At 41.1% G+C, this 27,071-nt stretch overlaps 6 protein-coding genes across 14 annotated transcripts; 4 read left to right on the top strand and 2 right to left on the bottom strand.

The window, feature by feature from the left end:
- The first annotated feature begins 1,259 nt into the window (after window positions 1-1,259).
- Window positions 1,260-5,265, top strand: LOC112274556 (SUMO-activating enzyme subunit 1B-1). Its single transcript, XM_024504213.3, has 11 exons — window positions 1,260-1,349; window positions 1,937-2,059; window positions 2,382-2,433; window positions 2,556-2,751; window positions 2,896-2,975; window positions 3,122-3,241; window positions 3,639-3,692; window positions 3,863-3,929; window positions 4,174-4,277; window positions 4,496-4,603; window positions 4,926-5,265. The coding sequence occupies exons 2-11, from the start codon at window positions 1,971-1,973 to the stop codon at window positions 5,028-5,030; spliced, it is 975 nt and encodes a 324-aa protein (XP_024359981.1). The 5' UTR covers window positions 1,260-1,349; window positions 1,937-1,970; the 3' UTR covers window positions 5,031-5,265.
- A 1,298-nt stretch (window positions 5,266-6,563) lies between these two features.
- On the top strand, window positions 6,564-9,907 carry LOC112274555 (glucan endo-1,3-beta-glucosidase 8). The gene is made up of 3 exons (XM_024504212.3): window positions 6,564-7,591; window positions 8,231-8,928; window positions 9,063-9,907. Exons 1-3 carry the CDS (start codon window positions 7,245-7,247, stop codon window positions 9,509-9,511), a joined length of 1,494 nt encoding a protein of 497 aa, XP_024359980.1. The 5' UTR covers window positions 6,564-7,244; the 3' UTR covers window positions 9,512-9,907.
- Window positions 9,908-10,673: 766 nt separating this feature from the next.
- Window positions 10,674-11,746, top strand: LOC112274559 (large ribosomal subunit protein bL34c). Its single transcript, XM_024504215.3, has 2 exons — window positions 10,674-10,888; window positions 11,302-11,746. The coding sequence occupies exons 1-2, from the start codon at window positions 10,738-10,740 to the stop codon at window positions 11,550-11,552; spliced, it is 402 nt and encodes a 133-aa protein (XP_024359983.1). The 5' UTR covers window positions 10,674-10,737; the 3' UTR covers window positions 11,553-11,746.
- A 1,035-nt stretch (window positions 11,747-12,781) lies between these two features.
- Window positions 12,782-15,615, top strand: LOC112274545 (uncharacterized). Of its 3 annotated transcripts, XR_002967464.3 has the most exons (6): window positions 12,810-13,104; window positions 13,385-13,727; window positions 14,289-14,352; window positions 14,557-14,636; window positions 15,045-15,119; window positions 15,252-15,387. XR_002967464.3 is itself a non-coding variant. In XM_024504195.3 (5 exons), the coding sequence occupies exons 2-5, from the start codon at window positions 13,435-13,437 to the stop codon at window positions 15,151-15,153; spliced, it is 471 nt and encodes a 156-aa protein (XP_024359963.1). In that variant the 5' UTR covers window positions 12,782-13,104; window positions 13,385-13,434; the 3' UTR covers window positions 15,154-15,615. The 3 variants fall into 3 exon arrangements, 2 of the variants coding, with proteins under 2 accessions (XP_024359963.1, XP_024359965.1); XM_024504195.3 differs by lacking the exon at window positions 15,045-15,119 and having other exon boundaries at window positions 12,782-13,104; window positions 15,120-15,615; XM_024504197.3 differs by lacking the exon at window positions 15,045-15,119 and having other exon boundaries at window positions 12,966-13,104; window positions 13,405-13,727; window positions 15,120-15,615.
- A 193-nt stretch (window positions 15,616-15,808) lies between these two features.
- Window positions 15,809-19,813, bottom strand: LOC112274544 (uncharacterized). 2 transcript variants are annotated; one of them, XM_024504193.3, is made up of 6 exons: window positions 19,681-19,813; window positions 18,593-19,364; window positions 18,065-18,375; window positions 17,782-17,885; window positions 17,204-17,424; window positions 15,809-17,088 (listed from the first exon to the last, which is right to left on the bottom strand). In XM_024504193.3, exons 2-6 carry the CDS (start codon window positions 18,735-18,737, stop codon window positions 15,839-15,841), a joined length of 2,031 nt encoding a protein of 676 aa, XP_024359961.1. In that variant the 5' UTR covers window positions 18,738-19,364; window positions 19,681-19,813; the 3' UTR covers window positions 15,809-15,838. The 2 variants fall into 2 exon arrangements, with proteins under 2 accessions (XP_024359961.1, XP_024359962.1); XM_024504194.3 differs by lacking the exon at window positions 19,681-19,813 and having other exon boundaries at window positions 17,782-17,882; window positions 18,593-18,878.
- A 2,737-nt stretch (window positions 19,814-22,550) lies between these two features.
- On the bottom strand, window positions 22,551-26,672 carry LOC112273934 (acyl-protein thioesterase 1). 6 transcript variants are annotated; one of them, XM_024502999.3, is made up of 12 exons: window positions 26,424-26,639; window positions 26,216-26,312; window positions 25,691-25,845; window positions 25,228-25,331; window positions 25,016-25,118; window positions 24,674-24,716; window positions 24,448-24,502; window positions 24,092-24,187; window positions 23,741-23,912; window positions 23,312-23,394; window positions 23,105-23,198; window positions 22,551-22,878 (listed from the first exon to the last, which is right to left on the bottom strand). In XM_024502999.3, the coding sequence occupies exons 1-12, from the start codon at window positions 26,501-26,503 to the stop codon at window positions 22,782-22,784; spliced, it is 1,179 nt and encodes a 392-aa protein (XP_024358767.1). In that variant the 5' UTR covers window positions 26,504-26,639; the 3' UTR covers window positions 22,551-22,781. The 6 variants fall into 6 exon arrangements, with proteins under 6 accessions (XP_024358767.1, XP_090101871.1, XP_024358770.1 ...); XM_090245745.1 differs by having other exon boundaries at window positions 25,691-25,862; window positions 26,424-26,509; XM_024503002.3 differs by lacking the exon at window positions 26,216-26,312 and having other exon boundaries at window positions 25,691-25,862; window positions 26,390-26,672.
- Window positions 26,673-27,071: the final 399 nt, after the last annotated feature.

The following is a 27,071-nucleotide window of genomic DNA, read 5'->3' as shown; positions in this document are numbered from 1 at the left end:
TGAGTAGATGAAAGGTTTACTGGATGAATGGTTGGTTAGATCAATGGATGGATAACGGGATTCACGACCAGATGGAGGACTTGATGGATGGATGGATTTATTTCCTTATTTCACTTAAGGTGTGTGACTTCACAAAGAAAATTTAAAATGCAGTTTTGAATGACATGAGGTTTTTTCTTTTTCTTTTTCTTATCCTTCCTGCTTAACTTGCACATACTTGTTTCTTTTGAATGAAAACATAAAAATTGCATTCATCATCAATATTCAATAATACTTGAGATCAGTGAAGTGCAATTGCTTTGAACAATGTTCTGTGTATAATGTAGGTTTTTGTATTTATTTGTTTTTATCTAACTTGCCAGATAGAAAAAGAAATGAAGTTTCATTTGAAAATTTTAGATTATTTTGAAGAAAACCATGTGTTCAAAAGTTTGAGTTGTTATTGGTTTAGGTATATTGCAATTTGATGTATTTATACTTTGATTAACTCTTGTAGCTAGATTGAATATCTTCTACATCTATGTACAACAACAGTGAATAGTAAGAATTCAAAATTAGCATATTGTTAGTCAAACAAAATAACAAGAATTTAAATAGAAGATTGCATTATTCTTTAATAAGAATAGTGGATATTATGGATACATTATAATTGTTGTTTGTCTAATTGAAATATACAAATGCTAAAAGGTATGTTTATCTAAGACAAAGAAAATGGGAGTGAATGAGAAATATTTTGCTTCTTAAAGTAATACGTGTTTTGTCCATGTATATATCCATGTGTTTATGAGAATTGTGGTGATCTTTATTACATCTCAATTATTTGTTTTAATATGTTACTTTTAAAGCATAGTAAGAATCCCACAAGCTAGTGTGTACGTATTAGTGTGTTCGTTTGTATATGAAAAAAATTTAAATTCAATAAATGGTTTAAATATAAATAAATAAATAAATAAATAAATAAATAAATAAATAAATATTTAAATAAATAAATAAATAAATAAATAAATATATGTCTTTATTCATATGTATACATATTTATATTAATATAAATAAGAAGATGTAAATTGTTTTAGGAATTTGGATCATGTCAACGTGGCCAACTTTTATACTTTTAGTTTAGTTTTGTAAAAGGTTAAAGTTTACTCCCCCTCATTCACCCTCATCCGCGATTCCATCCATCCTTACCGATGTCGGAGAGCGTGGGCTCCAATTCGTTTTGAGGCTGCTTCAGAGGCAGAGTGAACCGATACTTGCAAGCTTCACTTCACCAGCCAGCCACGGAGCTCGAGGATCGCGGAGGCCTCATCGCATTGTCCTTCCTCCACGCCCATCCTCACATTCTACTCCAGGTATACTCCCATCTCTTGTGTCCTGTTTGACTGCTAAAAAATTGCAACGTTTTTTTTTTCTTCCTTCTGAGTTTCATTGCAGCTTGTCATGATTACTTTTTGTGCACTTCGGGTGTATGGAGGCAGCGTAAGAGGATTTTATTTTGGGTGTACCGTTATTTTTCATGATTTAACTCAAGCGTCTGCCCACTTTTTTGGGTTTTGTTTTTTGTTTTTTTGTTTATGTTGGTGAACCGTGACTTGGGAGCTTCTGTGATAGAGTGGGCTGGCAATGCTTGTATTGAGATATTAGGGTTTAGGGTTCTGGAACTTATGCCTGTTCCTCTTCATCGCACCTTTTTTCTTCTTATTGAGGTTTATTAGTGTGCCTGTGATCATGGTACATGTAGGTGGCTGGAAGATTATTAGTTCTGTTACTGTCAGTGTTTTCTGCATTTATTTTTATTTTTATTTTTATTTGTATAAAACTTACTGTTCCTCGTCTCTCAACGCCCTAGAATCTACTACGAAGCTTTTCAAAGATCTTGGTTCTAGAAATGCACATGAATGTGTTGTATCAGCTCATTTGATGCATATTGGTATTTCAGGCCATTCGGGCTTGAGGAATTTAATCGAAGCGAGATGGATCCACCAACTGAGCTTTTAACGGAGCAAGAGGCTGCTGTTTATGATCGGCAGATCCGTGTTTGGGGTGTTGATGCTCAAAGAAAGTACGTTTCTGACCTTCTCCCTATCGTGACGATGGGAGACATGGTGTAGTTAGGCAGGCACTCACGGATTCTAAGTAGTCTAAGATATATGAAACATGAATTATGATACACGAACTATGATATTTTATGATATATGAATTATGATATTTAGGGCGCTTTTGTAAAACTTACGCGAGGAGTGAAATCGTCACGATGCTGTTTAAATGGAGATTATCTGAATTCTTCTTAATGAAAAAATAGGCCGTTATTTTATCAAAGGCGGGATTGGACAGCATAACTCTACATCAGAAAGCTTAAATTCTTGAATGTTTTGGTGACCCAGATTAAGCAAAGCCCGCGTTTTGGTGGTCGGTATGTCTGGTGTTATTGCAGAGGTAATGGAATCACTTTTCGATACTCTGTTTTCTGTGAAATGGAGTGTGCTACGTTTGTGGACATTCCCTATACTTGATTTGTTGGTTGCTCGCACTTATCGTTGGAAACGACTTGTTTGCAGACTTGCAAGAATATAGTGCTTGCAGGGGTTGGAAGTCTCACACTGGTTGATGACAGTAAGTTGACGTTGGAGGCTTCAGCTGCGAATTTTTTGATCCAATTTGATGAACTGGAGGGTCAAGGGATCACTCTTGCGGAAGCATGCGCAGCTTCGTTGCGTGATTACAATCCCATGGTCCAGGTTAAGGCCGAAGCAGGTTAGTTCGATTTTGCAATTTACACAGCTTCAGTGACCAGTATGCTTACATTCACAGCGATATAATTCCTCTTTGTTAGATAACGTAGTCTTGATAAAGTTAAACTCTTGACAATGGTTGTACATTCATGATCTTTTGTTGCAGGCAGCATCCAGAACAAGCCTGACAGCTTTTTTGGCAATTTTGATGCCATCATATTGGGGCGATCTTCTATCAGTCTACGGGTCTGCTTCCACACTGGTTCCTGATGTCCGTTTTATCCATGAGCTTGTTTCTGTTAACGTTTTTCTTGCTCAGTCCTTAGTATGTTTGGTGATTTGTGTTTATGCTAACTCGAGGTTTGAATTTGAATGTCGCGATCATGGAACAGAAACACGTAAATGAGCTGTGTCGAAAACAAGGTCATAGAATTGGATTTTATTCTGTGGATTGTAGAGGCACTTGTGGCAGCCTGTTTGTGGATCTGAAGTCGCATTCATATGTTTCGAAGGTGTGAGTTGCTTTTCGCTTCTTCCTCACAATATCTTTAATGTGTGAGCAAGGGAGGGAATGTGGCTCCCTAAGAGTCGTGTTTGTTGAATTTATACAGCACATTCCTATCTCTCTGTAAACCTTGCTCTTGGTGAAACTTTGTCTAGATGCTGCAAAAATCTACTTATAGGAGTTGTGAGCATCTGAAAAGCTGCTTTCATGGTTATAATACAAATACGTCAACTATTTAAGTCTACTGTTGTGTCGGCCCATATTAAGCATGTAATTAGTTCTTCTGTAGCCCTTCATGCATTTCTCATTCGCAAACAAGTGCAAATTCTCCAATATATTCAATGTAGCATTACCTAGGAACTTTCCGTACTGTTCAGTTACTCACATTCATGGGATGATCGCAGAGAGCAAAAGACGATAAAGATGCACGACACGAGTTGACATACCCAAGTCTTGAGGTAAGAAGCAAGGGGTGCCATTGTCATGTAAGGACGCGCCAGTCAGCGTGTTATGAATTCTGTTTGGATGTCTCTGTAGAAGATTCTCAATTCGTAACTACTTGATCACCGTTTTAGTACATACTCACAGCTAGACCACTAACTTTTACCTGTCTGGTGCTCTTTGGTAGGAAGCATTGAGTGTACCGTGGAAGAGCTTTCCAAAGAGAACATCCAAACTTCTTTTCGCTCTGAGATGTAAGTGCTGAGAACCTATTTTATACCTTGTTCATGTCCTTGTATTATTCAAACTCTCCACTCTTTGTAGTGTATGGATTTACCCAATATCCACATTTCACAAGTTATTCGTCTAGATATTTATGATTCATATTTATGTGCAGTATAAAACAATACGTTCCTCAGGGTTTTATTTTTTCTCCGCATTGTTCCACTCTAGCGCTGATTTTAATAGCAGCATATGGCTCTCGTCTGATTTAAACAGGCCTTGAAGATTTTGAACATGCAGAGGGCCGTCAGCCTGGGCATGTTTCTTCTCAAGACCTTCCAGCATTACTGGCTTTTTGGAAGTCAGCTTGTGAAGCTCAGGTTTGTTTCTTATTTTATGCTGTTGTGCGATTTGGAGACGTCTTCATGTTGCTTCGCTACTTCATCTTTCTCAGTTTGATCTTGTGCTTCAAGCGGCTCTGAGGCGTGGCATGCTCGTTGCCTCCGCGCTCCTGACTTGATTTTTTTCCATTATATTACTCAAGTTTCTGTCGTCAACAATTTAGCGTGGACATTGAAGTCTAAGTGGTGAAGTGCAGAAGGTGGCTGAAAATCTTGTTTCAGAGCCTCTATTCCAGAGATTGCTGGGTTCAGGCAGCTCTGAGTTGCCCCCTGTATGTGCTATCTTGGGTGGCATCGTTGGCCAGGTAATACATTGTAATGAGAAAAGTTTTTATGTTTTCTTGTGCATCATTTCATGTTAGAAGAGAGGGCCAGCGAGCTCTACTTGAATAGCTGCGTGGAAGCTGATGTCATATAACAAACGCTGGAGCTGGCGTAGTTTTTTGATATCTGGTAGTGTCGACTTGTTTTCAGCACATCGAAGCATTCTGTATGAAACGTATCGCTTCTTTACATTGAATCCACGCTATTGTAGCACCGTATCTTGTCAAGTCATTTGCACAACGGAGGTTCTTGCAAGTTGATCATGTTTCTCTTCTCATGTTAACTTGTTGCCGCTGGTTTCAGGAGCTGATCAAGGCAATGTCCGGTAAAGGAGAACCTCTAAGGAACTACTTCTTTTTTGATGCTGCTGATGGGAAGGGCATTATAGAAATGGTTGCACCAAAATAAGAATTGAGCGTGCAGCCAAGCTTTTGTCCATCTCCTTCAAACCCTGTACAGAAAGTTGATAACCCTGTCACTTTACTATCAGACTGTCATTGAACCCAGTATTGGGGCATCAATTATCCCACACCTTCATATCAAGGAGGATCAGCCTTAACGTCCGAGTACCACGTGGAAAATGTCGGTGCAAGTTTTATTTTCTTTCTATTTTACCATGTCAAGGGAAAACTTGCTTGCCTTAGACGTGTGCTTGCTCTGGTCGGACCACATGAGCTTTACTACCTGACATCAGTGGTACTCTATGATGATCCCAATCCTTTTTACGTTGAAATCCACCTCTATGGACAACCCGCACAATTAATTGCTCTCGATGGAAAGCTAATATTTTTCTATTTTAAAGTACTAACTGTTTTCCGACCCCCATGAACTGCTTGGTCGATCGTTTGGTAGTGTCCAAACAAAAGGCGACTCGGCTCTTTCCATTTTACATCAGTACAAAGCTGCAAATCGCTTGCCGTATCGTTCTAAATCGTGATCCAAGTTCTTAACAAAACATCGGCTTACAACGCTGGGCATTCCAACTTCCGGAATCAGCGTCTATTTCAAAGATGCTGACCGGGTGTGCAGATGAGAGAATTCTAAGTCCCTCGGAGGACTTACTTCTTCCTGACACGCTTTAATAAGGGTGCATGGACCCAACGAGGGATGTTCCCGTTCATGCCATTCGTGGTGCAGTCTTCTGCGGTAGCTCTCAAGATTTCTCCGCACCGCAGTAAATCCGAGCAGCAATAACTCACATCTCCATCCGATGGATCCTTGATGTTGACCCTACTACATTGGGCCTAGGGCCCTCACATGTGCACCGAGACGAGCCTCTGACGGCTGATCTAGAATCACCCTCAAGCCTCTGGTCGCCGACCTCCGGACGGACGACGGTGACCACTTCTGCAATGTGAAGCAGGGGCAAGGAGTCACCGTACCCACGAAAGCCCATATTCGTATTCGTACAATATAAACTACGTATAAATCAGGTGTACCAACTTCAGGAAATTGTCGGATGAACGTAGTCCTCGATGAAAACTATTCGTCAATCCATTTACTTACCGTTACGTGTGATGTCAGACCACGGTAACTTTCGAAAACGTACCCGAGGCGAAAAAGTTTCTCACGCCCAAACCTTCAACATTCATGGAGGGCGGGCAGGGCAGATTTTTTCAAAAACGAATGCCGAACGGCTCGGCATAAGAAATTACTGTGGGTCAAAAATTCGTAAGAGCTAAAGTTTTCAGTTCACTGGAACAAGGGTGGCGATTCTGTGTTCCCAACATTGAGAACAAATGAAGATCGGCTTGCTGGCCGGCGTAGATTCTCCCCGACGAAACCTAAAAAATCTGAGGTCGTGGTGAGAACGGTGTCGGAGATCGTTCGCCGTCCGGGTGCGTCACGGATTAACTGCAGCGATGGATTTCAACTTCGCGGAGAGGTGACGGATTCAAGCTGTGCTGCAGTAGCAGCGGCGCAGCCACTCGGAGTCTAACTCTCGGTTTTTTTGTTTTTTGTTTTTTGTTCTTTTTGTTTTGCAGAGCCCGCCTGGCTATGACCAACGGCACCATCCGTCATCGTACTCCGCAATGCGACGTTGAGCTCTTTCTTCAAACTCAAATGCTTGACGGAAGAGAAGATCTGACAATGCCTCCGAGCCCCGCTTCATTCGTGTTTTCATCCCCGCGTACGACTCCCTCTGCCATTACTGCTCTCCCTCCCCTGGCCACCGTTCTCATGACCCTTGCATTTGGAGCCGTGCCGGCCCATTGAATGTGCTGCGAAGGATTTATTGCCACCCTTGGCGAGGGTCGCGCAGTGGGGACTGAGTGCCCGGATTGGAGCTCACGCGGCGGTTGTTCTCTTGAACATTGGTTAAATAAGATGTGCTAGAATACTCTTCAGTTCGTTGTGAGTTTCGGAGTGTGTCAAGAATCTTGATCCGAGAGCCGTACTCGAGGATTTCGGTATGCTGGCCTACTATATATTTTGGAGCTGTATTGGCTATTGACTCGTGGAGTGTTGAATTCGGCCTCTGCTGTATGCAATCATCTCCCTTTTGTTTTCGAAGATCGTTGTGGTTAGCTTTGGTTTGTTTGGGTAGTACTGAGTTATAGAGGGTAGGATAGAGCTGAAGGCCGTCGAAGGCAACTTGGAATTCTAATTAATTGTAGCGACATGGTGGGGTCACGGATCGCCTGGTGCTGCGTGAGTATGGGAATGTTGCTCTTGATGGGGGCTTCACAATTTGTGAGTGGACTCGGGGTGAATTGGGGCACTATGTCTGTCAACCCAATGCCTCCTGGATATGTGGTGAAGATGCTGCAAGCGAATGGCATAAAAAAGGTGAAGCTCTTTGATGCTGATCACGATGTAGTGAAATCGATGGCGGGAACCGACATTGAAGTTATGGTGGCCGCACCGAATGACTTGCTCTTCAAGCTTGCCACTTTGAAAGGGGCAGCTGACGCATGGGTGAAACAAAATGTGACGCGTTTCAATTTCAAAGGCGGGGTTAACATCAGGTATGAGCAGGTGCCTTCATGCCTGGACCTCTATGTTCTGCTGGCTCCTTGATCTTCGTTTTACGAAGTTCAGAGCTATGTTCGAAGGTCTTGCTCGTCGTCTGGAATCACTCTGCAGAATAGCTGATGTTGAAGGAGATCAGAGGTACTTGAGCTCACAGTAGTGCCGCACGCTTCTAGTTCAAGGTTGATTCAGTTTCGACATCAAAAAGTCGTGGTAATGTTTGAGCGTAGTCTTAGCTAAGGAGATAAGAGCTTGGGGCGCGCCGTCCGCGCCCAGCAGGACTTTCAGTTCTGTGAGTCGTGATCTATGTGTTCAAGAAGGACTGTTCCTGTGGATTAGATCGATGACACGGATGATTCGGGGGAGTCTTTTCAGGATTTTCAACGATCGGCCTTGAGGAGCTCGTGGTCCATTTTTGCTTTGCCAGGACTTTGCTATTTGTGCAATGAGGGAAGCGGGCACAGTTGTAGTCGGTCCAGTCAAGATCCATGTTTCTTGATTACGGAAACCTCTCCCAAATTTGGGATCCTACGAGGGTCTCAGCTCTTAACTGCCGGAGCTGTGTTCAGTTCAGTTTTAGATTTTTATTGACGCAAGTGAGTACGATTGTGATGGATACTCGTGGCCTTTTGCAGATGGGTTGCAGTAGGGAACGAGCCATTCCTCACTGCATACGAAGGCCAATACTTAAACACAACATTACCAGCTCTTAAAAATGTAGTCGATGCTTTAGCGAAGGCAGGTCACGCAAACACGGTGAGGGCTATCATCCCGTTCAATGCCGATATTCTGGATGGTGCTCCATTGCCATCAGCAACCCGATTCAAGGCAGAGTACCTGGACCAAATTCTCCCGATGTTGCAGATTTTTAACAGTACAAACTCTCCATTCAGCGTCAATCTGTACCCATTCATTAGCAAGTACCAAAATCCTAGTTTTCCCTTAGACTACGCCTTCTTCGGAGGAACTACTTCCCCTCTTATAGATGGCTCAAATACGTACACCAATGCCCTTGATGCGAGTGTGGATGCGTTGATAGCTGCCCTTGGAGCAGCAGGGTACCCAAATATGCCTGTTGTACTCGGCGAAATCGGCTGGCCTACTGATGGAAACGAATATGCTACCAGAGAGTTGGCTGGGACCTACAATCAACAGCTGATTAACCACTTGCAAAGTAATAAGGGTACCCCCATGCGGCCCAACACGTTCACTGAATTTTACATGTTCGGATGGCTAGATGAGAATATCAAGAGCATCCTTCCTGGAGCATTCGAGCGCCACTGGGGGATGTTTTTCTACGATGGAGTTGCCAAATACGAACTTAATCTTGCAGGTGCGTTGCTCTTCTGAACTGATTGTACATTTCTTAGGCGAAATTCATTTTCTAGTGCTAAACTTCTCCTACAGTGTATTTGGGGAAAATTCCCCGCTGGATTAGAGTTGACTCGCATCTCTCGGCTTACGCAGGTGGCACAGACGCTCCTGCACAAACGTTAAAGAATGCTGAGTACCCACCCTACATGAGTGCTCAATACTGCGTGTTAAACACATATGCTGACAGGACCAATCTCAGTGAGAACGTAGCTTTTGCATGCTCTCGTGCAGATTGTACACCTTTGTTTCCTGGCTCCTCCTGCGCAGGCTTGTCGCTCGAGCAGAATGCGTCCTACTCTTTCAACGCATATTTCCAGTTTCAAAACCAAGATCCTGCTGCATGCAATTTCCAAGGTCTGGCCAGTATTACAACCGTGGACCCTTCTGCAGGAAACTGTCGTTTTATCATTGGACTCGTCAAATCGAAACCGTCCACATCAAGATCAGATGCTGGAAGTGCCTTCAGACCAAAGAATTACAATAATGGTATAATTGTGGCAATCTCTGCCCTCTTTTTGAGTAATCTGTTTTGTTTTAGTTAGGATCTACACTACAGTAGTGTTCAAATTTGTACATTGGTAGGCACAGAGCTTGATTCCTCTCAATGGGTCTGCGGCCTTTCTGGTCGCAACAAGTGAAAGGCAAGTTCAACGCAGAGGAGATAAATGATTATACCCATTTTTTGTAGCAGTAGTTTATTTCAGGTTTTGGCACATTCAGATAAGTATCAGCTTGCATCAAGCGCGCCTTTTGTCGAAGGCACACTGTCATGTCCCTCCCGAGCATGCCGAGAGGGATAAAGACTGGTCCAGGGCGAGACTTACATAGGACTTGACCACGGACCTCTCATATTCCACAAGCAACAGCTGATATGTCAATCTCTTGTGACAGAAAGTGGGTTTGTGACTAATTTTGTGAAGAAACTCGATTCAAACGTCTTTTGTTGCATCTTTATTGGTTTGAACACTCCATCTGGTGTGAATCTGCTGTGCGTGAACCCAACTTCCATGCTTCTGTATCGAATGATTCCATTCAATCCTGAAAGTACCATTCGCTCGTCGTGTCTTTGGATCGCAACTCATCCAGTCGCCCGATTTTTTTTTGATGTTCTCTGTTGCAGAAAACAGCATTCTGTACACGCTCGTCTTAAATTTCATGTATAGTTTCCAGATAAAAAGTCCTCGCCCAATGAAAGACTGCTTGAAAAACATTAACGAATGTTTCCCTGATGAAGTTTGACGGAAGGGTTGATGACATGGTGTAGCTCCCCTTTACCATAAGCGATAAGCAAGTTTCATTGCTTGTCAATTATAGATACGTGCCGGATTAAAGGCGGAAATTCGGGTGTTGACGGAAGAGAAACTTTGCAAACCCAGGTATCAATTAAGATACGAACGCCTTCTTGATAGGACTACATCTTAGATTTCTGTAAGCCATCGAATGTTTGGCCTAGATGGGACATGCAACCCAAGTGGAATCGAAATGGTTAGTGAGAGTACGAAGCCATGGGCAGCGGGTAAAGTGGAACTTGGAAAAATGAGGTGGTGAACCCATGAACAGATGGTCTTGGACCGGGTATAAGTTTACGACGGGTATGTATCAAAGATGTGGCTGGCACTTGCAGAAACAGATAAGGTCCGCGAAACTGAAGACCATCGCGTAAGAGGGAGCACGGCCGCTCACGCGAATTCCAATATCATTTGCAAACTCTGCTCGTCTTGGATCGAAGAGCTCCTCACCTCAATTGCAGCAGCCACAGGCAGCAGCGATGGCGCTCTCCACCTCCATGGCCGCTCTCTCGGTGGGCTCCTTCTCCGCCACCAAGCTGGTTTTACCTTCCAGCTCCGCACGCTGTGGCTTGACGTCGTCGTTCATTCCTAGCCGCGTGGTGTCGTCCCTCTCTTCGTCCCATTTCGCAGGTGGGTTTTTCAGTTATCCTAATGCTGGAACATTTGTCTGATCTCGTTACTTGTGGTCGCATTGATGCGGGTAGATTGTGTGAGAGCAGTAGACAAAGTGGTGAGGCCATGAGCAGATTTCAGTTGAGTTCGGTCGAAGAGTTTTCAGAATTTGGGTTTGAATGGTAATTTGGCAGTGTATTTGGTTGTGAGTGGTTTGAACTGAATTCGAAGACGGAATTGGATGTCGGAGAGTAAACACCATTTGGGCCCAGAATGTACCACTGATTTAGAGTTTGAAGATATCGAAACTCTGTCTCGTCAAAAAGCGATTTGCTCCCGTAAAGGTTGTACAGTATCAATTGAGATGAGTTTTCAAAGGGCTGGCTATGGATTCTGTACACTGAGCGTAGCTGCATTGAACTTCCCTGCAGGAGTTGCCTTGAGACCCACCACATTCGGACTCCCAATGGTGAAGAGAGGAGTCTCTCTGGTTGTGAGGGCCGGCAGCCCCTGCCTGGGATGCACCAAGCGCTCGAGGTCTCGCAAATCTATCGCGCGCGTGTCTGGCTTCCGTGCTCGCATTTCCAGCCCAACCGGCAGGAATGTGTTGAAGAGGAGACGCGCGAAGGGCCGCAAGAACCTTGTCCCCAAGTCCAACCCTAAGAGTGGCAAATACGCTTAAGTACTGGCATAGTATCAGTCGATGTCTTCCCAGAATGGTGACTTAGCTAGGCTTTCTTATAATTAGCATAGGCCCTTCTTTTATTTGACACCATGTGATACACCCACGTAACGTTGCTGTTGCGCATGTTTCTTATTCTCCCGGCTGCGTGCCTCACAACACTTACAATTTCCAAGTTCTCACATTTTCCGAGATCTCTGCCCTAAGTTTGTTGCAACCCATCAGTCGACTCCTTTGTGGAAACGTTGTCTACTGCTGTCTATCTTCTTTGCTTCTTGAGCTCATTCATCTTGGCTTGGCTATGGCTTCAATTTCGTCGAGCTTGTATGTCGACACAGACGTGGATTGATGCTGCAAGTGACACGATGAAGCTGGCGAAGAGATTGACGTAATGAATGGAGATTTGTATTATCGCTTCCCACCACTTCTCAGTGCCAACCCAGTGGATCACTTTCGAGTGTGACTTGATTAAGGAATGATAATTACATAAATAAAATTTAATTTCTGTAGTTAGTCATATATTTGCATCCAATAACATTCGGAAAACTTTAGAAAGTGGAAAGCAGGATTGATTGCAAGGAATTGCAGACGAGATTGTTTCATTGATGCGGGGCACAGTCAAGATATCTATCACACGGAACTCATTTTGAATGTACAGAATGCAAACATGAACGATTCCAATGAGAAAGAAGAGCATAGTCAATGAATTGTGATCAAAGCTACTGTCCAAGCTTAACAAAATTTTCAAGGATAACTGACCCAACTTCTCACACTAGTTAACAAGTTTGTATACTAACACCACAATTTAATTTTGACGATATGAAGCCATGGATTGGGTATCTTTATGCTTGTGGAAACACCTGACCCCTCAATCTAAACCCTGTGATAGCTGATGAGTCAAGTACACCTAAAGTCAATCTCTAAGATGTTGTGTTCCTACAGACCCTGTGAAAACATCTCAAGGTTGATTATCTCATTAAAAAATTCGATTATCTTTAACAAAGTCAAAAGTAACATTTGCACCGTTTTGAAATTCAAACAAAGTATTCATAGTAAAGTATAAACAAACAAGTCATGTTTTTAATTCCAACCCATGAGGTGCTTGTAGAATCCTCCCGAGGTCCTTACATGGTGCAAAAGGAGCCACTATCTGGAGGGGGGACTCAGCGTGGTGAGAAAGGGGCTGTTATAGGGGGCCGTGAGGGTCACCCGAGAGCAGAGTCTGCAGCTTGGGCTACTCTTCTCGCTCTCGCTCTCGCATCGCATTGCAGAGTCACCAGCTCCTCGATTCAATCCATTGTTGAGATTCCACAAGAGGAATCAATAAATCCAGCTGAAGAGGAAGAAGAAAAGAAACGCAAAAGAAGGAACCAGGAGCTGACTAGCATCGCAGTCGCCACGCCCACCCAATTCAATCATCAACAGTTCCTTGTGTCCAACCTCTTCCTCCTCTTCACATGCCCCCTTGATGTTGACAGAACTGATCGTGGCCTCTGGCGCAATTCGAGTCCCTGGACGTTCCTTACCAATTTGTGAGATTGGTCCATCTCTGGTACCATTCTCTAGATTATCCATCCTTTAGTTTCCAATTCCATGTTCGTGGTTTGTGTGATGTGTTTTCTCGTTTATGGGTTGAGTGTTTTGATGTTGTTGAATTGGTCGCGTGCCGTGCAACAACCAGTTTTGTGGAGGGTTGAGTGTTGTCCAATTTTGGAGGAGTTTGTGTGAGGTTGCGTGAGAGTCTACATTGCTTGAGTTGAATTGAGGCGAAATTATGCGAGATAAAGATATTTATACTTTTGTTTGTTTGTTCGTGTGGAATTGGAGCTCAGCTTTGATAGATGGAATGTAGGGAGCAGAAATTGAAGGAGTTTCGTGAGAAATGGAGACCGCTGCCATGCTGGGGTCGAGTGCGGTGTCCAAGACGACGCAGGTGGCCTCTTCAAAAATGTCAAATCTTGGGGCAATTGAGAAGTGCAGGCTTCAGCTTGATTACTCCATGACGGGAACCGTAGCGGCATTTCCCCAGCGTATGAAGAACGTGATCAAGATGCTCATGGGAGACATGGGATCCAAGGAGGGGGTGGTGAAGACGGTGTCGGAGATCAAGGCTGAGAATAAGGCTATGAAGTTGCCTACCTTTCCTTTTCTGGACTTATACGAATTCATTTGCTGGTAAGAATATTGATTTTCCTTTCCTGTGTTTCCTTTCGTAAGCAGTCACGAGGTCGGAAATTAGCACTTGGATACATGATATTGACACTGGATAATTGAAGAATAAATCAGCTCTCAACTTTTTTACAGCAATGAGATGAAGACACTATATAGCGTTATCATGTAGTCAGTTGTCAGACATGATATATTGGTGATGTTAAAAGATGTGGAAGAATGGCTGTGAAAAGAGATCCTCTAAACCACGACACTGCTACTCAGGCGAGCCAGTTGTGTGGCAATTTAACTGTAGAGGTTTCGTAAAATCTGTAAAGATCGAAAAGATGAAATAGACTGTGCGGCATCTACGTATGTCTTAACTAAGAGCTCTTCTTCCTCTTGGCTTACTTATGCACAGTGGGCCTCTGTTGGAGAAAGTAGGGTTTACCCAGGAAAAGGTTGCACTGCGAATTGACGAGTAGCTAATGCTAGGAATTAAGCTCTCACGCCAACTGATGTGTTTAATCTTTCTCACTCCGAAAAGGTTCGGATCTATTAATACTACGTGCCCGTGTTTCTATGAAGCAAGCGCGAGCTGGAAATTCATAGTAACGAGTTTAAGCCAGGCGAAGAACTGCCTGCATTGGTGGTAATAAACATTCGTAATCTGGCTTTACCACGGTTGCAATCGAAATAATCAGTCAGACGAGAATTGAATTGTGGGTGTACCGTTGTATTGAATGTGACCATATTATCCAGGCTAAGCTATGCATTGCAAGATGGTGTTAGCTTTGGATTGTCTTTCCAAGATGGATGCGATTTCTTACTTGGATGTCCCTTGGTTTGTTGACAGATCGGTATCAGCGCTCCTCAGAGTTGTGGTCAAACAACGATTGTCTATTCCCTCGAGTATATGTTCAATTCTCTTGGCAGGTGAATTTCGCTTTCTCGTGGTGAAATTCTACTTCTCAACCTTCGAATTTTTATAATGTCTTGCTTTATAATGTCTTGCAAAGATATATTTTTTTTCAACTGACTGAGAGTGTGTGTAGTGCCATGCAATTGTTGGTAGCTTTCCAGGTGGTGATATCTACTTTAAGAACTTTATTTTTGTGAATTCAATATGACTGCGTACTACTGAATTTAGGTAGTTTATGGGATTACAATTTAATAACTCATATATTCATTCTACATGGCCCTTCAAATCAAGTCGGATATTTGAATAATTTTACTCACGGAACGGAAGCCTCCCAATGGATCTAGTGGCTTTCTAAGCTGTGCAAGTAATATAGATTCAGCACCTTAAAGGTTTCTTACGTTGCTCTCGGATGGTTTCGACAGGTAGTGTTATTGGAGGGTTGGATGCTAGGGTTTGAACCTCAAAATGAATCTGAAGTTATTGCCGTTGATCCACAGGTATCCCAGGTGTGGCGAAGCTGAGATCAAGTAACATGTCATTTTCGACTTTGTGACAACCTCATGTTCTTTTACTATCTTTACCCTGTTGTTTCCCTTCACTTATACAACACTCCGTATTATGGTGTTTAGGTGACCGATTTTGTTTCAAGATATATGTCTGCCTGCAAGGCCTACTTGGCCGTCCGGTATGCGCAGGGGCCTCAGGGCTCAAAAGAAGAGCATTTGTTGATGCTTAACGTTAACGAGAATCGTATCCCAATCGGCTGATACACTGCTCTTCACGCCAATCTAGATGGCTCGTTTATTGCAGTTCAGGCTCCGGAAAGCAAAAAAATGGGGCAGGGGAGAAAGTAGTTCAAGTGGATCACTGGCCAGAGTCAGCAGCATTAGCAAGTGGTTTAGCAAATCAAGAACACATTCGTTTGCAGAATGTTCTGCACATGTGGGCTACTAATAAATTGATTGGGTTTCCCATGTTTACTTCTGAAGGTGAGGGAGGATTTCAGCTACTACAGTTCATAGAACACAACCAGTCACACTAGTAATGGCTCGTTGAGTTCTTCCTTGTGTCTTAGGCGACTTTCAATGACTCTCCAATAAGTGTGTATAGGAAGTTGGAACGTCGAATACAGATGCAAATACATATTGCGTAGTATTAGATGGTTACAAGGAGCTAAAGAGAGTGCTTCTGGAAGAGTATTGAACTTACAACTGTGTTACTTCAAAAGCCCCGCAGCATGGGCAACATCATGATACAGTCGTATCCACAATGGAAAAGCGGTTCGGACGGCCTCCAAAGCAGGCTTGTTGTAGAGAGCCAACATGGAAACGTTATGATTCACTACATTCGAAACCAGATGGTTATCACCTACTAAATCTACAGACTCCTCTACAATCTTCGCTGCATATTGAAAGCAGGTCGACAAGGTTTTATTGATATCTTGCAAGAGGGTAGTCATCACCTGAAAGTCATTTTTGATTCGGTCCACATGTTGTTGCTTTTCTCTATTGAGAAGGCGAGGAATGAGTTGACTGGCAAGAGGGAATGCGCCGCGGTCAGCATAAGCCTTCAAGTCTCGGGATGTCTGAGCGCTGGCAGCATCGATTTGCTGTATCAGACCTCGCACATTGCCTACCCTGCCTTTCATCTGGATGAATCTCCCTGCCATTAAGAGTGTTTGCTCCACATCGCGAAGCGGACATATCACTTCCCCAGAGGTCGACTCTTGTGTGCTCGAATTAAGCGTTATGTGGGCAGCTCTCAATACGTCAACGGTGAACTGGGTCACATAAGATCTGCATACCTTGCCGGAGGATGCAGAACCTAGAGGTAACGGAAACATAGGAACGGGGCAGCACAGAGGGTATGCATTAGAAGTACGTAAATCTGCTTTAAGAGTATGTGGGCAATGAAGCTCCAGAATTTGAGTGCAGGAACGCATAAGTTCAGCTTCATCGATATTTGAAGACGACCTTCCAGGTCCTACGCCCATCTGACCACACTCCGAGCACGTCCTCTCGTGCCGATGAGTGGGAGCCTCTTCTGATCCAGTTAAATCTCTGCTGAGGTTATGATCAGCAGGATCAAGAACATCGACTTCATCGTCAGTACCAACCTTCTGCACACTAGAGCTTGGCAGCTTCACTGACTCATCGATATTCATTTGTGGATAACAGTCGTGTTCGTTATACTTCTGATTCTGTTCAACCAAACCATTAGCAACCGGAACTGTTGAGACTGAGGCTTTCCCGCCTTCACGATGTTGTAAAACCTCCGCACTCGGTGGTGCTATTTCAATCAAAGGAGATTTCGAGATTTCCCTCATTGAATCTAACCCAGATCGAATGGGTAACAAGAAAGGCTCAGTTCTGGTGGTGACGAGTTCCTTGTCAACACCAACTTCTTGCTCAACCACACTGTGAGACGCTAACAATACTCCATTCATACTATTCGACGTCTTGTCACCTGCAGCCATGAACCTCACTTCCCAAATATCAGCCTCATCCCATGGTTGGTCTTAGATCATCTTCGCAATTGAACTAAAAAAAAGTGTGGTGATTGCTCTGCATGCTAGGCTTACCAGTAAGCTCCAAATCGGCTGGCAAAGTTCCTGACGATTCTCCAAGTTTTGCAGGATCAAGCTTAAATGGTATACACGTATTTGAAGTGAGACCATTAGATGCAGTCGCCACAGAGTCCGCATTGCCTGAATCCACTTGAACTTGATGCAGGATTGGATGGATGAATCCGCTTAAATTCTTCTCAACTTTATCTATTACCGTCAGCCTTGGGGACAGTCGCCTGCTTCGCAATAATTCGTTGGTATACAAGTGAAAAAGATGAACATCAATAAGCCTCTCGCATGCTAGAAATGAAGACGAAGAACCAGACTTGACTGAATATTTTCAGTTGATTGACTACATAACAGCACTTAATTGCTGCTACGTACAAAAAAATCCTGGGGCTTCTCAGATAACCCAATACTTGTAACCTAAGAGCGACAAAAGTATTGAACATTCCAGTTCAACCATCCACCCTCTGTGCATTTATTTCTATACAAAACGTGCAATTTGGGCGAGTACGCTGTGAGAGGTGCAAAATGAACAGAACCGTTACTGACCAGGTCAAGTTACTGAGAGGCAGGGAATTATGACGGACATGCGTTTCACCGGCGACTCAGAATCTGATTCTGGGTAGAAGTGCCTTGCATCCGAAGCATTCCTAGCCGCACACAAAGCTTCCTCGTGCATCCTTGTATCCTGCTGCAAAGAGATACTGTGAACATGTGATATAATTGCATCCAACTTAACCCTCGTATTTTTAAGAGAATGCTTGTAGTAGGAACGTCCTGCATTAGCTCCCATAATCGTAGAAGCTTCAAACAAAGAATAGGTCAGAATGTTGATGCAATCACTTGTGAGTCTAGGAGAGGAAACCTTACCGCGTTCTGTATGTATGGTAAGAATGTCAAAGGGTGGCCTTCTTCGGCGGAAGCAAATATTTCTGGAACTGGAGAATCTTTGGGCACGAAACGTGCGGAAATTTCCCGAAGGGGCGAACCGTGGGATCCAGAGCCTCCATCTTTTTCATCCTCGCCTCTCGTTTTATTGACTAGGCTCAAGTGCATGAAATGTGCATGCTTGGCTAGGACGTATGGCCTCCTCCCAATACGAGCGATTTGGGCTCGCCGGACCATAGCTGTTGGGAGTGCTGCTGTTGGAGGAATATCCAGAACTTCTCGGCACTTGTCACCTTCAAAGATGATCAAAGCACAAGTCAGTCTTGGGACAGTTCCTGTACGAACGAGTCCAAAAGGTGACAGATAGTTGCAAACGACGACACGAATGTGCTTGACAATTGCAACTGCTTTGAATTTCAAGCAAATGAAGAGCCGTCGTTTGTATACAAGTACAAAAGAGCTTTAAATAAGACACAATGTGATGTAAGAAACAAGTGAGGTGCACCTCACCTAGTGGATTGACAAAGCCACATCTGCAGCAGGCCTTCATTAAAACGTCATCGACTGAAAAGACAGGCAAGGAACTTGCGCAGACCAGGCAAGGAGTGATGGCTAGCCCGCACGCTTGACAGCCTAACTCCTCTGCTGCAGTCATAATTCTCTGTCTACGTCTACAACATGAACACTACACAATATGCTGGTAGATATGCTCTCCATTCCACGACTTAAACAACCCCCTTTACGACTAAGAATCTCTATTAATGCTTAAACGCGAAAAAGTGATTGTGACACAATAGCCTATCCAGTCGTTAAATCGGACGTGATTCACGGCGTCATTGAATGTTAGGTCCTACTATCAGACAGTGTGCCTAGGAGTTGAAATGTCAACACTAGTCATAATTTTGTCTAATGATTTCGACATACCAATGAATCTAATTATGTTAATTACTCTCGAAACCTAGATTAGACACGATTCTGCGTGTTCACTGGCAGCTAGATACAAAAACAGGGCATAGCTTAATTATTTATGTAAATCAAGATGTGTCCACGAACTCAACGTCGTTGTGGTGTTACTTCATGTGTAACACCACAACGCCCTTCGTTATGTCCACCCCTCCGATATCGAACTAGAGGCAATTATGGAATCATACTCTTGTGTACCCACTCCGACTCAAGTTCCTTGACCTGAAAACGTGCACAGTCGCTTGAAATCAATGACAATGGTCATGCCTTCCGACCCACTGGCGCCAGACCAAAAGTAATCTAGAAACTGACCGGAAACCTGCTCAGTTGAACAACAAGGCACCATCAAAATACAACCTTGTAGGAATCAATGAAAACAAAATAATCAAGACTCTACATCTTACAATGAACGCTTAAATTCACAATGCAAACTTCAGAATGAGATCTAAAATGCAACGACAGAAACTCAGTAGCGACAACCCAAAAAAAAATCACATGTCACCAACAACCTTAATCAATGAGCCTCGCAAACGTTGCTATTGCGACGCGATCAAAGAGACACGGAATCGCGAATACAAAACAAATAACAACAAGTGAAACATATATTAAAAAACGCACTGAAGAAATTGGGTTACCAGGGTTTCATTGCGATGGTACTCGCAGCAGCAAGCATGATAATTCCAGAACGCAGCTCCTGCAATGCTTGCTCTCTCTATTGTATTATCTAATTCGTCACACTCCTTGGAAACCATCGAAACCCATTTGAATGCTCACTGCCCCGCCATCGCCCGGTAGCTTCTTTCCGAAGCCTCCTCCACCGAACGAACGAACGAACAAACAAACGACTGAACGAACGAACGAGGGCTTCGGTTCGTCCAACCACACCGTACGTACGAACGGACGGACGGACGGGTGGCTGAATCGAAGAAGGCTTCAGTTCGTCGACACGAACGGGAAAAAGTTACGTTCGTTATGCTTCAGGAAGTCGTGGTCGTCAAGGGGACGAAATCAAAATGTATACACAATAATGCTTAAAGTTGTGATGGTTCGGCGTTAAGGCTGTGATGGATTAAAACTGTGTGGAGGTGTTTGTCGTTTTATGTTCTACTTGTAATATTCTATGCTTATGACATCCTCAAGTGGTGGGAATCAGTTGATTATAGAAATGCAAAAAATGAAAACCCTAATATTAATGTATTGCACAAAATAAACTTACATTAGAAAAAGAATATGTGTTTTGACTCTTGTACATTGGCTTCCAAATTCTGAATCATAATTCTTGAGAAGTTACAAGTATTGCAAAATGAATGAATAAATAAACAAATAATCCTATTTTATGTTCAAAAAATTAGTGGTCCTACCAAAAACATTATAAAAGCATTAACTTTTGGTAATATTTACATATGAACAATAGACACTATTTCTACTACTAAATAAATTAACCTTTAAAAGTATACCATATACTCTTTAAATAATAAATTACAAATACCAAATGATTTCTTTGTGTTCAAGCCAAAAATTCTAAATTCTCATGATTTTATTTTTTATTTTTTAAAAATTTCCGCTTATAATTTTCTCTAAATTTTGTGATTTTGGCACGTTTCTTTATTTAATAATCCAGTTAATTATTATTTTACATACCAGTTGTATTTATAATTAAATATTTAAATCAATGTAAAGTTTTAAAAATTAAATAATTTATTAAATAATTTAATAATTAAATATTAAAATAATTTAAATTCCACAAATATTTTCTATCCATAATTCAGTATATTAACAATGTTTTGATGATTTTGTATTTATACTAATAGATCATTCAAATATAATTATCTGCTTTTTGTTATTTCTGTCAATTCTTTTAGCTCATTAAGCATACCTTTATAGCCATGGTGGTTGAATTATTTTAGAGAATTTTTCTTTTTCTTTTAATTATTTTGGAGAATTAAATTTATAAAGTTTTATAAATTAAAGATATTTTAGAATAATTAAATCTCTACTTCATGTGTATATTTTTTAATCGAAAAATTATGATTACACTCGATTTGAAATTTTTCTTATTTGGGGTTGATTCTTCTACCAATAAATAAAACTAATACAATCTTTTTTAATACTATCCAATACTTTTGAATCTTATAATTCTTAGACTTCTGTGATTTTAGTCTTATAACCTAATGATAGATTGATGATTTGTTATTAAAATATTAACATTTTAAAGAAGATGGTCGTCAAAGAAGGTGAAAAAGAAAAAGAAAAAGAAACACATCCAAAAGACATATATCTATAAAATTTTAACACAAAGCTTTAAAAAAATACAATTATTATTTATTTGTGCTATTCAACTAATAACACCAATAGATATTTACTTCTTTACTATAAAAACTTTAAGGATGTACATAAAAATAAAAATAAAAATAAAAAAATATTATCAGAGAATTGACCATATAATTCTGGAATCAATTTATTTAAATTAAAATAAAATATATTTTTTAAAAAAATCTCCATTTGGACCAATTTCCAAAATGTCAAGACCAAGTTGACAACACTACAAGAATATATTGATGTAAGCCAAAATTTTGAAGTATCTATTGTAATTTTAGAAAACATTATTATTTTAAAAATTATAAAAAAATATCCTAAAATTGAAACTACTATATTAAGGTTTAAATTATATAAAATGTAAAATAAGATATCATGTAAGTTAATAATGCTCAATTTTTTTTTTTTTTTTTTTTATTCCACAATAACCATGTTCATCATTATCAATATATTTTGTCATAAATCTTCTTAAATCAAAAGTAAAGACTCAATTTTGGTGATTGTAGAAGACTTTCTTAGAATAATTTGTATTATTTTTTGCAATAAGAATATTTTTTATAAAAAAACATACAAGTATCTTAATAATACCTATTGTAAGCATAGATTCTTAAGAAATATTATATAATACTAACAATTGCAATTTATATCCAATTTTTGAAAATGATTATTTAACACTTTAAGCATTAAGATCAACCTCTTTATGAAACATCTTCCACCAATTGATGGTCAAATTCAATACATTAATTAAATTCTAGAATGTGGTCTTCTTGAATTAGAAAAAAAAAGATATCATATGTACATGGTTTTTGATGGAATTTGCTTCCAACAACAACATTCATGTATTTACAACAGAAAGAATTAAAATTTATTTTTTTTACAATCATAGCCAACATTCTTAAACACATTATATCCAAATAAAAATGTTCAAGGCTTCCCTGCAAAAGATTTGGTTTATAATTTTACTGCTATCAAGAAGGAGCTTATGCTCCACCTATTGACTAAGCAAATCTTGTATGTATGTTTGAATATTTTATTTAAAAACCATCACTCAAATTAACCAATGCACCAATACAAATACATTACTTTTATTATAGTTATAATACTTAGATAGTACTCTTGACAGTAACATCACATCAAATGTTCTAAAACGTATTTTAGTATCATCTCAACAATGAACTAGCGACAATCATTTTGACAATCGTACAAATGTATCAGAAATAGTATTGAAACCACTTTCCATCTGTCATAGTAGTACAATGATAATATTTTCCATCTGTCATAGTAATACAATGATAACATGAATAGCCTTGAAATTGGGGAAGTGATCTCATCATGCTCTACTTCCACGAAAATCTAAGCACATTGTTAACTTCGAAATAGTTATACAGGGACCCAGTAGTTTCGTACAGGGTTTTGAATCCTATTGGGCTGGAATCCGTGATTTTTCTAAACCTAATTTAGTAGTAATCCATTCTTGAATATCAGCAATCTCTTCGTTTGTAGCTGAGTGTCCACCACTGTCAAACACAACACAGCATGACCTCAGCTGGAAAGAAAATTTATATTTCTGAAAACTGGGTAATGAAGGCAGCAGTTAGAACTTTACAGGCTGATCACCTAAAAGCATCGAACTGAAAAAAAAAAAAAAAAAAAAAAAAAAAAAAGGGGGAAAAGAAAAGAAAAGGAAAGAAAGAACATGTGAGTGCTGAAAAATGCACGAAATTTGGGGTTAGTTTCACGTACTTGACATAAGTCTTGAGAGTGACATCGTTGAAGCCGACCCCTCGAAAAGCATCAGATGATGTTTTAGCTGAACGCGCCGGCACCACTCCATCGTCTTCAGACCACAAACAAAGCGTACAGTAAGTTTGTACATCAACAGCAGATTATTTAATGGTGTAAGTCAAAAGCTGAGATCAAATTCTGGTATGCCACATGATATCCGCTTACCATCGCAATGGCCTATAAAAATGGAAGTCTTCCCCGCCCGCTCAGATGCATCCCGATTACCAGCCATTCGAGATACAAAATCTCTACACCATGCCAGACAAACACCATTAGTTTTTAACCGAGGAGCATTGCACAGTTACCGTCCACTACACAATTTTCACACGAGTACCAAAGCTAATCAGATTAATTTTGCCAATTTACGTCTGATGTATTCCACGTCTTTATTTTAAAAGAGACACGCAGACATAACACATTTCCTGAAAAGTGAAAACAAATAAATAAATGTTCCCAAACTCCAGTAGAAACCATAAGTGAAACATTGAACCATCCAATGCAGACAGTCACTTCCTTCCAAGCCGTATGATTTTCTTTTCCACAAAATACAAGAAAAAATCAACCATATCAGTGTAGGCTATTGTAAGAGATTACTTGGTGGTAGGCATCCATCCGCTAAGACCAATTGCAGCGTCCAACTTGACAGGAAAGGGCTTCCCAGTGCCTCCATACTTGCCAAGAACAGAGCACGCAGTAATGTAGAGCGCTGTAGCACAACCTTGACTGAATCCACCAACTGCTAGTTTCACGTTCTTTGAACCTCTGTCTAGCTTACAATCACAGGGGAATCAAGCGTTAGTCTCCCTAGAGCAGCTTAGACGACAGCTCCAAAGCTGCAGACAAAGGACTCTATTATGATGACACACAAATATATAACCACAGTGCAGATGTGTGCTCCTCCGATACTGACTTCTCTATCTGTAACACACCAAAAAAGTACCTCACCTTCTGTCTTCTCATTTCGAAGAAGGTTGGCTACAGTTTCCGCCGATCGATTTAATCCTTCCATATCTACATCTTGGCCATATCTGAGTTCAAACCCTGGAATTCCACATCGCATAACCCCTCGTTTCAGCATATTAATATTTGAAAGCGCACACAAAATCACTAAAATTATTACTTACTCAAGGTATCCTTGTTAGAATTCAAATGCTTGCTCTTCAATTTCAGAACCCAAAATTTGAAAAGATTGCCAAGAATAGCTTGCCTCAATAGAATTGCTATCCTAGCTCCTAAATTGTTTTTACTAAGGTCGAACTAATGACAGGAGGAAACATAAGTTATGCATGAAATTCACTTACAAGCTGTGACTGGAATGTCTCGTGCAAGTGGTGCTGTTGGTATAATCCATTTGATCTACAACCATTCACAAAAGATACCTTAACTTTACAGAACCCTATGCTCCAGTGTTTTGTTAAACTGAAAGATGCCCTATGCTTAACCACAACGAACTCAACCAGAACAAACTAGCTTAAATTGCAAGGTGACACAATAGTCTAAGAAAAAGGGAAACACTCTTGTGCATACATTTGGAGATAACCCTTCCATGTTCTTCAACTCCTTAGCCCATCTGAAATTGCACATGGAAACAGAAATTTTGAGTACCAAAATCTATTGAGTACTCCCAGAAAAGGACGAACATTCCTTTAAGCACAAAATAAAATTTTATTTTTCAAACTTGAGAATTATATTGATGGAACTTCCAAAGACATGGTCAATTTAAAATCGTTCCAAGGTAAATATTACCAAGTTTGAACAGATAGTGCACAAAAAATCTTTTTAGGGAAAATCCATCTTGGTTTTCAACTTTCAGGCTAAATTTCTTCATTTTAAACTTTGACGGTAAAAATGCGGAGACAAATGAAGCACCTGGCACCAGAATCACTAAAGCCATGAAGCCACACAATTGTCGCTAGGTGCTCTCCCTTAGGTTCCAACACAATTGTCTCAAAATTGTAATGCCTAGTGAATCCTGTTTTGTGAGTGCCAAAGGGTTAATCGAACTCCAAAAAAGTGAAGAGTTATAAATCACACAACACTATCTAATTTCAGAATTACAGAAAAAATGTTCGAACACTCACTTTGCTCGACTCCTGAAGAACCCGCACGACTAGTGTTGCTCGAAGCATTACCAACACCTTCCATTTTTATACAAGAGCGTTGTTTACTCCAAAGCTCCCCACACCTGTAAGATAGCAACAAGTGAACTCCAAAATAAGAGGCTTCACACATAAAACATTTTAAAAAGCTTTCTTCATAGTTCCAGTACCCTGGATTTATCAAAATCGCCATGGTTTACGCCATGAAGATTAAGGAGCCGACTGTCTAGGGCAAATTTCACATGCTTGAAAACAATTCAGCAGTTAAACCTAACTTGATAGAAGGAATTCACAAGCGACTTCCAGAGCATCAAAGTCATGGCGAAACTAGAACTACGATTGCACAATTCGTACAAATAATTCCTTTTTCTGGAAGGAAAAAAAAAAAAAAAAATTGTCAATACCCCCATAAGGCAAACAAATTGGTAAGGAACGACTTCAATACCTGAATTTATCGCAGAATGGCAAGCTCCAGAAACTGCGCGTAAGTTGCCGCCTTGAAAGTATGCACAATTCAACCCTGTTAATTTGTTTCAACTGCGCCACTGGGTTGTGCGTTTGCAATAAAATTGCCCTTGGAATAGAAGAAAATCTGATTCCCTGCACAGCCATGGTCACTGATCGGACAAAAACAATAAGTTGAAGGGGACGGGGCACAACTAATAGCTCAAGCAGCTCCAAGATCAAACCAATGAAGTACCACTTCAAAACCTACCTCAAACCATCTACCTATAATATAAAATAAGATCAACTATATATAGATATATACTGTTCAAATTGCACCTGGCCGCCGCAGGCGCTACAGAAATTGCACCAAAAAGAAGTAAAGTGAAATTCTGGAGGAGAATATTAGAGCATGACAATCAAAAATCTTTCGAAAGTCAAGCATTGAAAAGTGCAACAGAAACTCGCATCCCAATGCAGAGACTACACTAACCCACCAAGGAATCTCACAACTCCCATCTCATACCCAATTCAGATGAGCAGAACCTCGTGCATACAGGTGCAAATTACGCACGCAGATTCTCAGACCGCCGCGAACGCGCAGAATTTGCACTTTGAGCGACCTGCGGACTCAGGAACTCAAATGCGAAATGTCAACATTCTTATTCTCACAAAGCGAACAGAGAATCACGAAACCCACCTGGGTGTGCACTTGCATGGGCAGGGAAACCTACGTACGTATGCCGAAAGCGGTGCAATCAGAAGGGACATGTGGGTTGAAGCCCTTTGGGCAATTGCTCGGTGACGTGACCATCGAGGAGACAGGCTCCGTGGGCTCGTGAGCTCGTCACAAGAAGCTCTTTTTTCGATTCGGCCATGGCTGCTCATCGACCGCGAGCGTCTGGGCAAATCCTACGACCCCGAATGCACCACGAGAGCCCGAGACGACGACGACGACGCACAGATGGGCACCGAAGCACAAAATCAATTCTGGCTTTGACTCTTGTGAGGGTCCCGAAGCACAAGATCAACTCTGGCATTGACTCTTGTGGGGGCCCCACGCCGCTCTTGGTTTGGCCGACTGCTGGCGCCTCCTGTCGCCAGCGTGGCTGCCACGTCTCTCACCTTGCCAACGTGGCGCTTCCTCACTCTGACTCAGCAACCAAAGTTGCACTATCCTTTTTTAAAATTAAAAGTAAAAAGTAACATTTCATGACATTGATAAAACAATATGAAAACGTGTTGTAATGCTTCACATCAAGTGGTTGTTTATATTTGTTCATTTGTTTCATTAGAATTTGGTATTCAACAAAATATTACTAAAATTAAATTTAGCTTGATAAATTTATGTATTAGTTTATAAAAAATCTGATAAATCTAAC

Source organism: Physcomitrium patens, chromosome 21 (assembly GCF_059467195.1).
Source record: "Physcomitrium patens ecotype Gransden chromosome 21, ASM5946719v1, whole genome shotgun sequence".
NCBI lineage: Eukaryota > Viridiplantae > Streptophyta > Bryopsida > Funariales > Funariaceae > Physcomitrium > Physcomitrium patens.
This window is presented reverse-complemented; position numbering and strand designations above follow the sequence as displayed.